At 39.9% G+C, this 13000-nt stretch overlaps 1 protein-coding gene across 6 annotated transcripts in view; it reads right to left on the bottom strand.

Annotated features, from left to right (window-relative positions):
* Positions 1–12994, bottom strand: part of GOLGA4 (golgin A4) — an 83623-nt gene extending 70629 nt beyond the window's left edge. For all 6 annotated transcript variants that reach the window (XM_006759623.2, XM_006759624.2, XM_006759625.2 and 3 more), the window contains exons 1-2: positions 12844–12994; positions 5437–5526 (exon numbers count right to left, since the gene is read on the bottom strand). In XM_006759623.2, coding sequence (XP_006759686.1) covers positions 5437–5526; positions 12844–12915 — 162 coding nt within the window. In that variant the 5' untranslated portion in view covers positions 12916–12994. The remainder of the gene's footprint in view (positions 1–5436; positions 5527–12843) is intronic.
* Positions 12995–13000: the final 6 nt, after the last annotated feature.

Genomic DNA, 13000 nt, shown 5'->3' with positions numbered 1-13000 from the left:
TACTAACTAGAGCCTTTACTAACTCTTCATCTGGTCCTATAATAGAGACCATCTAATAGATAGGGCAAACGTTTTTTAAGGCATTTTTTGTGTGTGTTTATGTTAACTGGTACTCCTTGAGTAGGATTTAGTATTAGTACTAAAATATACTATTATGCCTGTTTGGCTCTAGAGAATCATCCAATCCAAGTTTATACTCTTGCTAAAAGTCTACTCCCCTGGGAACTCAACAAGCTTTGAATGAATGTTATTTAAGTTAAAGGCTTATACAAATTCGATTTTTTAAGCTTCCATAATTCATTTTGAAATGAAGTCACTCTTGCCCACACAAGGAAATAGTTGCAAATTTAAGAATATATAGGAAATTTTAAGAGAAAAACACAAAAGCTAATTAATACCCAGTAGAGAAAAACATGTTGACCAAACATTTCGAAGGTGCTGCCAAACAATTTACACTCTGGCCCCATAGAAAAGCAAAGTACATTAAAATTAGTTCCCACTGACAGCTACATCCCTCCACTTGTCCTTGTCAATTGCTTCTTAAGTTCATGAAAGTCCCACCAGCATCAACTCTCAATATTCCTCCCAATAAAATTCAATCTCAACTCCATCTCTAATTGTTCAAATTCTGATCAAATTGTCCTAAGAATTTAATTTGGCTCTTTCTCACTGAAGCCATCAGTTGAAGTTAGTGACTGAAGTTGTACGTGCCTAAACATTCATGAAGCTACCTAAACACTCATATTAGATGTGTGTTGAAAGCTTTTAATCTATTTCCCATGGCTCTTGCTCTTAGGGGGAAAAAAATTTTTTTCTTTATCTCTATCTCTGTGTGTTTTGAGTGGGATTATTTAGTATTCTTTTAGAATTTCCTACTTTTCTCTTGAACTGGGACTAATGTGAGTTTTATTTTTACTTATATTTTTACATAATTTTTCTTTCATTAGTAGCATTTCTACTTAGTTCTTTTTCACATCTACCTAGTCCAGTTTTATTTTGGCCTATTTTTCCCCCACAATTTTCTGTTCTTAAGAAAAGTATTAACTCACCTATCTTATTAAAGATACTTGTTTTAAAGTCTTTCCAAATTGCCCTATTTTTTTAATATATTTTTATTGAATTCAGAGAGGATAGGAAGAGGGAGAGGGAGACAGAAACATCAATGATGAGAGAGAATCACTGATTGGCTGCCTCCTACATGCCGCCAACTGGGTATCAAGTCGGCAACCCAGGTATGTGCCCTTGACTGGAATCGAACCTGGGACCCTTCAGTCCACAGGCTAACGCTCTATCCACTGAGCCAAACCAGCTAGGGCCAAACTGCTCTATTATTCTAATTTCACCTAGAGTAAATTTATATCCCAATTCCTGTTTTTATTGGCTGCCTTTTTAGCATTTGTTTTAGAATTTTCATTTACAGGCTCATTTTGAGAAAGTATTACATTTCTCCTTCCTTCTATGCTCATCCCTCCTTATTCCTCAGTCAATCTGATTCCCTAGGCCCCACTTTGGGTGTCCTAACCTATGACAATATACAGGTTATCACAGACTCAGTCACTAAGCCACGATGAGGTTTGGTTCAGTTCTTGATCATGAGGCCTCCCTAGGGACAGAAGCTTCTTATAATAGGCCACAGAGAGCTCTAGGCAGCAGTCAGCAAAAGTTTTTTCAACCTCCTTTCACCAGTGCTGGGAGCCCCACTTTAGCCTCTAGCACAGTGATGGCGAACCTATGACATGCGTGTCAGAGGTGACACACGAACTCATTTTTTTGGTTGATTTTTCTTTGTTAAATGGCGTTTAAATATATAAAATAAATACCAAAAATATAAGTCTTTGTTTTACTATGGTTGCAAATATCAAAAAATTTCTATATGTGACATGGCACCAGAGTTAAGTTAGGGTTTTTCAAAATGCTGACACGCCCAGTTCAAAAGGTTCGCCATCACTGCTCTAGCATGTAGCCCTAAATCTAACTCTGGCAGCATAGAACCCTTCCATCCTTCCTAACCAGAGTTCAAAGAGAAAATTAAATCCTAATGCCTGTTTTAAGACATCTGCTAGCATCCACTGTATATAATGAATTAATGTGTCTCCTATGAATTAATGTCTCCTAGTAGGGAAGGGACCCTAAAAAATTTAGTAGCTCAGGAAGTATATATCTCTCTGCCTTAAAGAGGAGGTTCTGTTTCTGTCTTCCAAACATTGGTATATATATAGCTGCTAGTATCAGCATTTACTATTTTTTTTAATATATTTTTATTGATTTCAGAGAGGAAGGGAGAAAGAGAGAGAGAGAAACATCAATGATAAGAGAGCATCATCAACTGGCTGCCTTCTGAACTCCCCTTGATGGAGCCCCCAACCCAGGCATGTGTCCTGACCAGGAATCGAATTGTGTGTGACCTCCTGGTTCACAGGTTGACACTCAACCACTGAGCCACGCCAGCCAGGCCAGATGCTATTTCTTGAGTTAGACTTATAACTCAAGAATTTGAGTACAAGCCAAAACCGGTTTGGCTCAGTGGATAGAGCGTCGGCCTGCGGACTGAAAGGTCCCGGGTTCAATTCCGGTCAAGGGCATGTACCTGGGTTGCGGGCACATCCCCAGTAGGAGATGTGCAGGAGGCAGCTGGTCGATGTTTCTCTCTCATCGATGTTTCTGACTATCTCTCTCCCTTCCTCTCTGTAAAAAAATCAATAAAATATATTTTAAAAAAAGAATTTGAGTACAAAATTTTTAGTATTAAAATTTAGAAATTAGAGATAAATGTTTAAAAAACTTTAAAACAAACAAAAACGTAACCTATTGTAAAGAATGATCAAATATCCCTTTCAGAAAGGATTATTTTGTAAAAGATATATTCACTTAAAACATTTTAAAGCATTCTAGATAAATCCTTTTTTAAAATAGTAGTAATCAAGTTATTTTCAGGGTTTCAACTGTACTGTATGTAAATCAATAAACTACTATATTATCAACCAATATCCTGGGTATAAGAATGATACCATTAACACTGATGGTAAAAACAGTATTGGTACTGCAACTTTCATTCACATTGGTTACATCTATAAACTTAAACTAAGTTCAATACCATTAAACTTAAAATCATAAAGAAATGCAAATTTGCCGAAACCGGTTTGGCTCAGTGGATAGAGCGTCGGCCTGCGGACTGAAGGGTCACAGGTTCGATTCCGGTCAAGGGCATGTGCTTGGGTTGCGGGCACATCCCCAGTGGGAGATGTGCAGGAGGCAGCTGATCGATGTTTCTCTCTCATCAATGTTTCTAACTCTCTGTCTCTCTCCCTTCCTCTCTGTAAAAAATCAATAAAATATATTAAAAAAGAAATGCAAATTTTCAAATAATGCACAAAAAATGAGATCTCAAAGTATACACATTCTTTATACTTTTTAAAAATATGTTTTTATTAATTATACAATGAGAGGAAGGGAGTGGGATAGAGAGATAGAAACATCAATCAGCTGCCTCCTGCATGTCCCCTACTGGGATTCGAGCCTGCAACCCAGACATGTACCTTGACTGGGAATCCATCCGGTGACTTCTTGGCTCATGGGTCAATGCTCAACCACTGAACTACACTGACTGGGCCATACTTTATACTTGTATACATCTTTGTCAGATCATTTTAATATATGCACCAATATATGCACAGTATATATGTCATTAAGTTTTAATGCAAAAACTATATTATCAAGTGTTTATTTTGCTATCAACGTATACTAAATAAAAGTTTTAAAATATTTGTTTTGAAGTAACCTTCAAGACAATTTGGAAATATCTTTCCAATTTTTAAATTTGCCTATGACCTAGCCATCCCATTCTTAGAAATCTATCCTACAGAATAATAGCATTATAAATGTGTGTGTAAAATGCTCAGTACAGTACTACCTCTAATAACTAAGATATTCAAGAGAACAAAGTAAGCGCTATGGACTGAATGTTTGTCCCCCCAAAAATTGATAATTGAAGCCCTAATCCTCAATGTAATGGTAGAGCCTTTGGGAGGTAGGGATAGATGCAGTGAAAAATTCCTCATGATGGAAAAATGCCCTGGCCGGTTTGGCTCAGTTGATAGAGCGCCCACCTTGGGACTGAAGAGTCCCAGATTCGATTCTGGTCAAGGACACATGCCCAGGTTTCGGGCTCAATCCCCAGTAGGGGGAGTGCAGGAGGCACCCGATCAATGATTTTCTCGCATCACTGATGTTTTTATATCTCTCATTCTCTCCCTTCCTCTCTAAAATCAATAAAAAATAAATAAAAAAGAAAGAAAGAGACATAAGAGCTGCCCCTCTCCCAATTCTCCCACACCTCCACCTTTCCCTGGGTACATGCACCAAGGAAAGGTCATGCTAGGATATAATAAGATAGCTGTCTGCAAACCAGAAAGAGGGCCCTCACCACAGAATCTGTTGGCACCTTGATCTTGGACTTCCCAGGGGCACGTGCAGGAGGCAACCAATCAATGTGTCTCTCTCACATCAGTCTTTCTCTCTCCCCTTCCTCCCTTCCTTCTACTCTTTCTGAAAAGCAATGGAAAAAATATCCTCAAAACAAAAAAAAATACAATAGAAAGTACACGTAAGTGGTACTATAAAGAGAAGGAAAGAAGCAAATACCAAAAAGTCAGTAATCTTTTTGGGGAAAAGCACTGTAGCTGACACTGTCCTTTTCTAGACCTGAGGGGTGGTTACATGGGGATTTACTTTGGAATAATTCATTGATTTGTGCATTTATGATTTACCTTTTCTGTTATCTGTGTCAAACTTCACAAAAAGTTAAAAGGTTGAAAAAAATCTAAGCTGAGCTATGGTGCCAGGTGCAAGTCACATGGAATGAGTAAAGTTACTTTCACAGTTTCCAATCACTAGCTTGAAACTATAGGACTCTTCCCCATATAATGCAATTGAACGAATTGTTATCAAATTATTCTAAAAACTTCAAATATTAAATTTAGAGCATATTATACTCTCTAATTAAGATTCTCAAAAGAAAAAAAAAGATTCTCAAAGAAAACACTCTTTACAGAAACCTAACTACTATTTGCAAAAAAGAATACCGCCCAGCTGATGTGGGTCAGTGGTTGAGCAATGACCCAGGAACGAAGAGGTCACCAATTCGATTCCTGGTCAGGGCACATGCCCTGGTTATGGGCTTAATGCCCAGTGGGGGCCATGCAGGAGGCAGCCAATCAATGACTTCCTCTCTCATCAATGTTTCTATCTCTCTATCCCTCTCCCTTCTTCTCCCCCTCTAAAAATCAATAAAAATATATTTTTTAAAAATAAAAAAAGAATATGCCTCAGAATTAAAAATTGAACTGTCAAAATAATTTTGTTATCAACAGTAGTATTACATTTTAAATTAATAAGCTTCTTGTGAGAGGTTTATTAAAGAAGAAACTTAAGACTTACCTCTCTATTGGGTGTACCTTCATCAAATTGCTCTGTAAATGAAGACGTCCTGCTCCTGGTTCCTGTTGGTGTTGAAGAATTGGAGGAAGCCTAGATTTAAAAATTATTGCACAAATTAGAAAGACATTGACTGGTACACTATGTGCTGAGTAGTCATTCTCTCAATCCATGATCAAAGAACCCAGGAAAAGGAAAAGAGCAAAAACATGAAAACAGGAAAGGATAACTAACACATATCAACTAAGAAACCCAGGCTACCTACTGGGTCCTTGGTCTGACTCTGCTAGCAACTAGAATTATGATCTTAGCTAAATTAACTTTTTCAGGGATATATGTACTCAGCTGTAAAATAAGGTTGTGATGGTAAAATAAGATGGTAGTATTAAAGGAAACTAAAACCAGTTGAGGACTATATGAATACTCTCTGTATTATCTTTGCAACTTTCCTATAAGTTAAAATTATTCCAAAACAAAAGGTTCATTTAGCCCTGGCCCATGTGGCTCAGCTGGTTGGGAGTTGTCCGGTGCACCAGGAGGTTGTCAGTTAGATCTCCAGTCAGGGCACATGCCCCATTGTGGGCTCCATCCCCGGTGCCAGTGCCGGGTCGGGGGGATACAGGAGGCAGCCCATATTTCATTCTCTCCGTCTCCCTTCCTCTCTCTCTCTTTAAAAATCAATAAAATTATTCTTTAAAAAAAAGTTCATTAAAAAAAATGAGATTGTCAATTCCATCTTTAAAGTGCCTTCCAGCTCTAATATGCAATACTATGAAATGCACAGGTAAGCATCTCTCTGGTAAAGGGCCTTGCTTTGAGCCTACCTTACACACCACAGCTAGATACTGAGAGGCCAGGCCATTTATTTTTTTTCACTAACTAAAAAGTTATTTTTTTATTTTTTTATCATTATTGTTGAAATGATTACATGCCCTCTATTTCCCCAATTGACCTCTTCTACTCCGTCACCCCACCCCAGGCCTTCATCACCCTACTGTCAGTGTCCCTAAGAGCCTGTATATGCATACAAGTTCTTTATCTGATCTCTTCCCACCTACCCACCCTCCCCTACTTTCCTTATGAGGTTCCACAGTCTGTTCTGTGCTTCTATGTCTCTGCTCAGAATGTCCACAAGACGGTACTATTGCAACTCCAAATTAATTTCTATAATAAAAGCATAATATGCTAATTGACCGTATGTCCTTCCAGACGACCTTCCAAAACGAAGCCGCACCAGCGGGGCCAAAGTAGAGGCAGCTGCCACCACCGTGGTAGGGGCTGAGACCCTTGCACAAATTTCGTGCATCGGGCCTCTAGTACAAAATAATATAGAATGTATACAGTGATTGCAAGATAAAATTTTAAAATAAGTAAATTTTTTTAAAAGACAGGTGTCCAATAAATGCTGTTGGGACAAATGACCATCTATATGACGGGAGAGAGACACCAATCAGATTCCCACTATATTTTTGAGGGCTATGTGTCCTCATCTATAAAATATTAAGCTATATTAAAGCTTTAAATGATCTTTAAAGATTAAAATATAAAAGAACATATGTGAGTATATTTCTATAATCTCTGAATAGGACAAAGATTTTTATGTCAAAAGCAGAAATCAAAAGGAACAGTTTAATTGGGACGAGTGGGAAACTATAAAAAAAAATGACAAAAATTTAATATCCTTTTTTTTCCTAAACAGCTCTTATAACTCCCTAAGTTAAAACTCAGAAAACCATTGACCCAGTCTTCTCTGCATAGAGGGCAGGTGATCTGGGCCAGACACCACCAAAAAACACACCCACATGAGTCATAAGTGAGTGATGTGAGGAAATAAACATTCAAAACTAAAGTTCACCCGCTGAAGAGGATGGGGACGGCTTCCTGTAGTTGTACACAGGAGCTGTGCAGTGGAAGACTCAATGCTGCTGCCCAGCTGAGGCAGCTGCAACATTCTTCTTAGTGCAGTCCCCACGTACAGCTGGACACGGCAAGCAGCCCTAACTTTCAGGCCGTCCTGGAAATCTGTAAGCTACCAAATATTCTTTAATAAATTCCTTTCTGCTTAACTAGCTTACAACTAAATATTCCAACACACACACTTTCTAAAAGATGAACAACAACAAAATCAACAAGTGATAGATGAAATTAGCTATATGCAGAAGTTACCTTAAGAAATAAGATATCCTTTCCCAGGATAAAAACTGAAACAGTAACATCTTACATTTTAAACAAGAAAATGTTTGAATGTGAAATGAAGCTAAAGCCTAACCAATGTCTTAAATGTCTAGAAAATGTATGACTAGAAATCAATATTGTGCTTAGAAAATAGGAATGGAAAGCAGTCACTGGATAGTGTTTATCCAGGACTGAGACTAAAATGAAAATGTTCAGAGCACTTCAGAAATAGTTTTCACTGAAATTGAGAGAAATTCAATAAATCCTTCCTACACCCAGAGCCATAAATTTCAAATCATGCCCACTTCAAAGGCTGTAGATACTTCAAAGGCTGACACTATGAGAGGGAGGAGCTCCATTTCTATCTACTTTTAAATGGTCATATCTAATATCTCCTTTAATAATAGGGCCACTGAGGGGGGAGACAAAAAGAGAGGAAAGTAACTAGGAAATTACTACAAGACTAGAAGGAATAGCTCTTAACTTCTCTGCTGTGATTCCATCATCTCCAAGTAATCTTTGCCTTAATAATTCAGCTTTCCAATTGCCCAGGTGCCAGAAAGGGCTACTCCAGACAGTGACCTCCCAATCACTTGAAAAGTATACCACCACCGTGAGTTTTAAAAATTGGCACTAATACCTTAACTAATAAAGAATTTTTTAAAAAAATTGGCACTATGTCTTTTTACCATGGCCACATGTGAGCCTAATCAGTAACTGAGAGCCTCTTCAGCTCTGGATAAACTAGCAAAATCAAATGTTGGGGTTTATAAATTTGAAGACAAGGCTCTAAAATACACTAGCCTCAGAAAAGTAGTACCTGGCAAAGTTTGGCCTGATAACTTGTAAGTCTTCCTCTGGAGTTGCAAGAGTACAGATCACATGAAGGAATGGATGTGACTACAAAGTATAAAACATGCATGAAAAACTAACTGTACTTGAGCATTTATCACAAGGTTCTGGATCCTTAATGGGTTATCCTCACTTCAAAATATAGAAGGATTTAGATTTGTTCAAAATAAATTTGGTCTAATTAGTTTTTATAACCATGAGAAATTTGACCACAGATTTCTAGGCTATTTGTCAAGAAGCCTGATGGTTATATACAAGCTCACAATTAATATTTTTATTGCCAACTGACTATTATTATTATTATAACTAAGGCCCCAACTTCAGTATAAGAAAAACCATTTTAGTCTGCAGTACATAGAATTCTAAGATGATCCCAAATGACCCTTGCCTTGTGAGTCTGATGAGATATCATTCCCGTGATTATCTGACTCTACATAGCAAAAGGGATTTTGTAGGGATATTTAAGGTTATCAATTAGTTGACTTTGAATTAATTAAAAGAAGATTATCTTGATGGGCCCAACCTAATCACACAAACCCTTCAAGTATGAATCCAGAGTGCAAAGGCAGAGGCAGAAAGCAGAGAGATGCAATCCTGCTGTCCTGGAGAAAGCAAATGCCTATGGGGGCCAAATGGCAAGGAACTTTGGGCAGCTCTTAGCAACTGAAAGTGATCCCCTCCAACAATCAGCAAGAAATAAGGACCTCAGTCCTACAACCACAAAGGACTAAATCTACCACAACCATCTGAGCATGGAGGAGGACCCGAAACTCCAGATGAGAACACAGTCTGGATGACACCCTGATTTAGCCTTGTGAGATCCAGAGACCCCGGTCAGACTATGCCAGACTTCTGACATACAGAATGTGAAATAATAACTGGGTTATTAGACACTACGGTTGTAGTAATTTGTTGGGCAACATTAGAAAACTAATAGTCGCCTTTAGAAATAATAAGGCTTAAATGCCTTGTCAGTATATACTATGACTTTTCATTATCCATCAAGACTCGACTCAGATGTCACCATGACTGACCCTTTCGCGAAATGCCTTCTTACTAGTATACGCTGCCACAACAGCCTGTGAACACTACCACCATGCTAGGAGTACATGTCCCTCAATCCCATGGTAGAGAAACTACATCGACCCTTCAAGGCACCCAGCATAGCACCCAGCATAGCACCTTAGCAGGCTCTAGTAAATAAATAAGTGCTCTATAATTACAAAAGCTTCCAAATACTTATCTCTTTTGATCCTCACAACCAATCTGAAAGGTAAGTGGGGCAGATAGTATCTCATCCCCAATTCCTGATGAGAAATAAGAAGTCAGAATGCTTATGTGGCTTGTCCAGGGTGCATACTGCAAGATCTAGGTTAGCACACAGGTCTTTTGATACCCTTATCCACTTCCCCGGTATTCTTTAGATCACTGTTTCTCAATCTTTTCCCCACTGGGACTCACAGTTAAAATTTTTAACAAATTAAAAAGAAACCATTCCACACAGACACCTCTAAAACAAAAGTTTTATAGAACCTGAATCTTTATGATATAAGATGCCATATTTTCTGACCTAATTTATTCCTTCATTAAAATAGAAAAAAGCTAATCCCAACCCACTTGAACTGCTTTTACCTTTTTAAAAAAAGGATATACCAAAAAATTTCTCCAGAAATACTAAGATTCAGCCCGGCCAGCATGGCTCTCAGTGGTTGAGCATCGACCTATGAACCAGTAGGTCACCATTCCATTAGTTCAGGGCACATGCCTGGGTTGCAAGCAATCCCCAGCAGGGACGGTGTGCAGGAGGCAGCCAATCGATGATTCTCTCTCATCACTGATGTTTCTATCTCTCCCTCTCCCTTCCTCTCTGAAATCAATTTTTAAAAAGTGTGTTTTTTTAAGTAAAATAATAAAAATGGAAAAACTAGAAATTTTCTAAAATCAAGGGAAAAAGAAAATATTCAAAGATCTGTTTAACTAACAATGAATAAAGGTTTGGAATTAGACACAGATTAGGGAGAAATACATTCAACACCACCTGAGGGAAAATTTTCAACCTAGACCAGTAACAAATAAATCCTCTTGAGTGGAAAAAAAGGCCTTTCACACCCTATTAAATTCTTGAGGGCATGGTGCCTTCAACACAAAATAATTTATAGCCAAAAATGGAGAAATGATAATATACAAATCAAGAGCCTTTGCTTAAGAAAACAAGAATTTGTGTAATCTGCTGCAAAAGGATTGTCATCAAAAAAGGTTTTTTGTTTTCTTTTTCAATTCATGCATGCAATAAATTCTTAACTCTAAAAACAATAATCCAGAACTACTCATCTTAATGGGTTCTGAATAGATAAAAATCTGAGGCTAGAACAGAATCCAATTTCTATCAGTAGTTGATCTGTAATGATTTCCTTTTGCAGTCTGGAGATTATATATATATTATCAAATGGGAATGTTTTCAATCTTTTGTACACAAAATGATTTTATTTGATCCTGATGCACCATCTCATCAGAGGCAGCAACCTATGGAAACTGGAAACTCTAACATGTTAGCTTGTAACTAGCTTTTTTACTACTATTCTAAAAACAACCTCTTTTTACTACAGCTTAAAAGCAATTAATTTTCATGAAGAAAAACTAACATTACAAATAAGAAAAAGAATACTTATCTCACCAGCACCTTTGCGCATATCCTTCCTAAATTATTGTCACTGTTTGTATGTAAATATACTTATATTCATATTTTTCCCACAAAACTGGGATCATATGTTGCTTTTTTTTTTAATCCTCACCCGATGATATTTTTCCATTGATTTTTAGAGAGAGTTTAAAGAGAGGTAAAGACAGAGAGGAATATTGATGTGAGAAAGACACATTGATTGGATGCTTCCTGCAGGAGCCCAAACCAGGGCTTGGGCTGGGAGAAGCCTGCAAACCAACGTATGTGCCCTTGATTGAAATTGAACCCAGGACCCTTTGGTCCACAGGCAGACACTCTATCCACTGAGCCAAACCAGCTAGGGCCATATGTTGCTCTTTAATCTGTCTCTTAAAACAAGTATCTCTGCATGTTAATACTTTTCTTTAGGCTCTCACACTAGCTGTGTGATATTGGGCAACCACTGCCCTACATCCTTCATTGGTTCTTAAGTAACTGCGTTTTGTAAAGTCAGAAAAGCCCGCAGTACATGGTATGAAAAGTTAAATATTTACTACTTAAATTTTAGTCACTGTGTACATTTCACGAGAACGAACAAGCCGTCACTGTCCTGCTCGCCTGTTTCAATGTATTTCAAGCACTGTTTTCCTCTACACAAGCCTTAAATTTAAGAGAACTTCAACTTCATAGTTCAGAACAAACTATAGTAGTTGTGCCTAGTTGTTTGATTTAACAGCTGTTAGCTACATAAGAGAAATGTTTTAAGCGTATTATAAATGCCGAATTAGTCAAAACTCAGTCTTCCTTGCAAAAATTAAAATTGAGAGAGAAATTTGCTCCATCTGTTGAGCTTCAGAAAGGCTGGGGAGCAATCTTAGCAGAAGCGGCTCCTCCTCACTGGAGAGACCAGGTTCCACTGGTGCTAAGGAGATAGTTCCTTTCGATTAACACGCCCCCCTTTTCCGGGAAGCTGTCATCTCAAACCGAAGCCACAGCCTTCGTGAAAAATAAACGTAACAAGACGCTCGAAGCAGCAGCAGCAGCAGCAGCAGCCAGCCGGTGGACAGGCACCAGCCCGGCCGGGCTCCGGGTCAGCCCCTCCGCCCGCCCGGGATCAACCAAGTTATGCGAAGTGACTAACTCGTGACCGCCCCGGGCGCTGGAGCCCGGCCACGCCGCCGCCTCGCTCGGGTCCCGGCGCTCCTGCAAGCAGCCTGGCCCGGAGTGGCCGGACCCCTGGCCCTCACCCCGGCCCCGGGCGGGGAATCACACTTCCATCTCGGGTCAGGAGTCCTGCGGGATCCTGGCCCCTCGGAGAGGGGACTTCAGCCAAGAGGTCAGCGACGGCAAAGGGGCCAGGGTTTCCCACGCCGCCCTCGCCCCTGTGCGGGTCTCGGCTGGGTGGGGGCACCTTGGAGATGGGTCCAAACTCCTGCAAGTCCAGAGCCCCTCTCGCTTATTCTCAGGCCGGGGGCGGGCATGGGGGACGGGAGGTGGGGGTAACTCTAACAGAGGTCAGCGATCGGGACGGATCCGGCCACCCCTACCCACTCTCCTGAACGGAGACCCGGGTCAGGAATCATTCCCAGTCCCGGGGGGCGGGCAGGGGGGCATCCTCGGGTTAGAGGTCAAGGGTCACAGAAGAACCTCGCCTCCTGTCAGCCCGGAGCGGGTGTCGAGGGGTATGGGCACGGGGGCGGGGGGGAGCGAGGCAGCCATAGTACCTGAGTGGAGGCCAGCGCCTGCTGGGACTGCTGCTGCTCCTCGCTGACCTTTTGCTTCAGTTTCTTGAACATGGCGCAGCGTGGGGGGTGGTCCTGAGTGTGAATGAGACCTGAGGGGCGAGTGCCCGGGAAGACCCAGCCGCGGCAACGCCGGCTT

The sequence above is a fragment of the Myotis davidii genome, unplaced genomic scaffold, assembly GCF_000327345.1.
Source record: "Myotis davidii unplaced genomic scaffold, ASM32734v1 scaffold395, whole genome shotgun sequence".
NCBI lineage: Eukaryota > Metazoa > Chordata > Mammalia > Chiroptera > Vespertilionidae > Myotis > Myotis davidii.
This window is presented reverse-complemented; position numbering and strand designations above follow the sequence as displayed.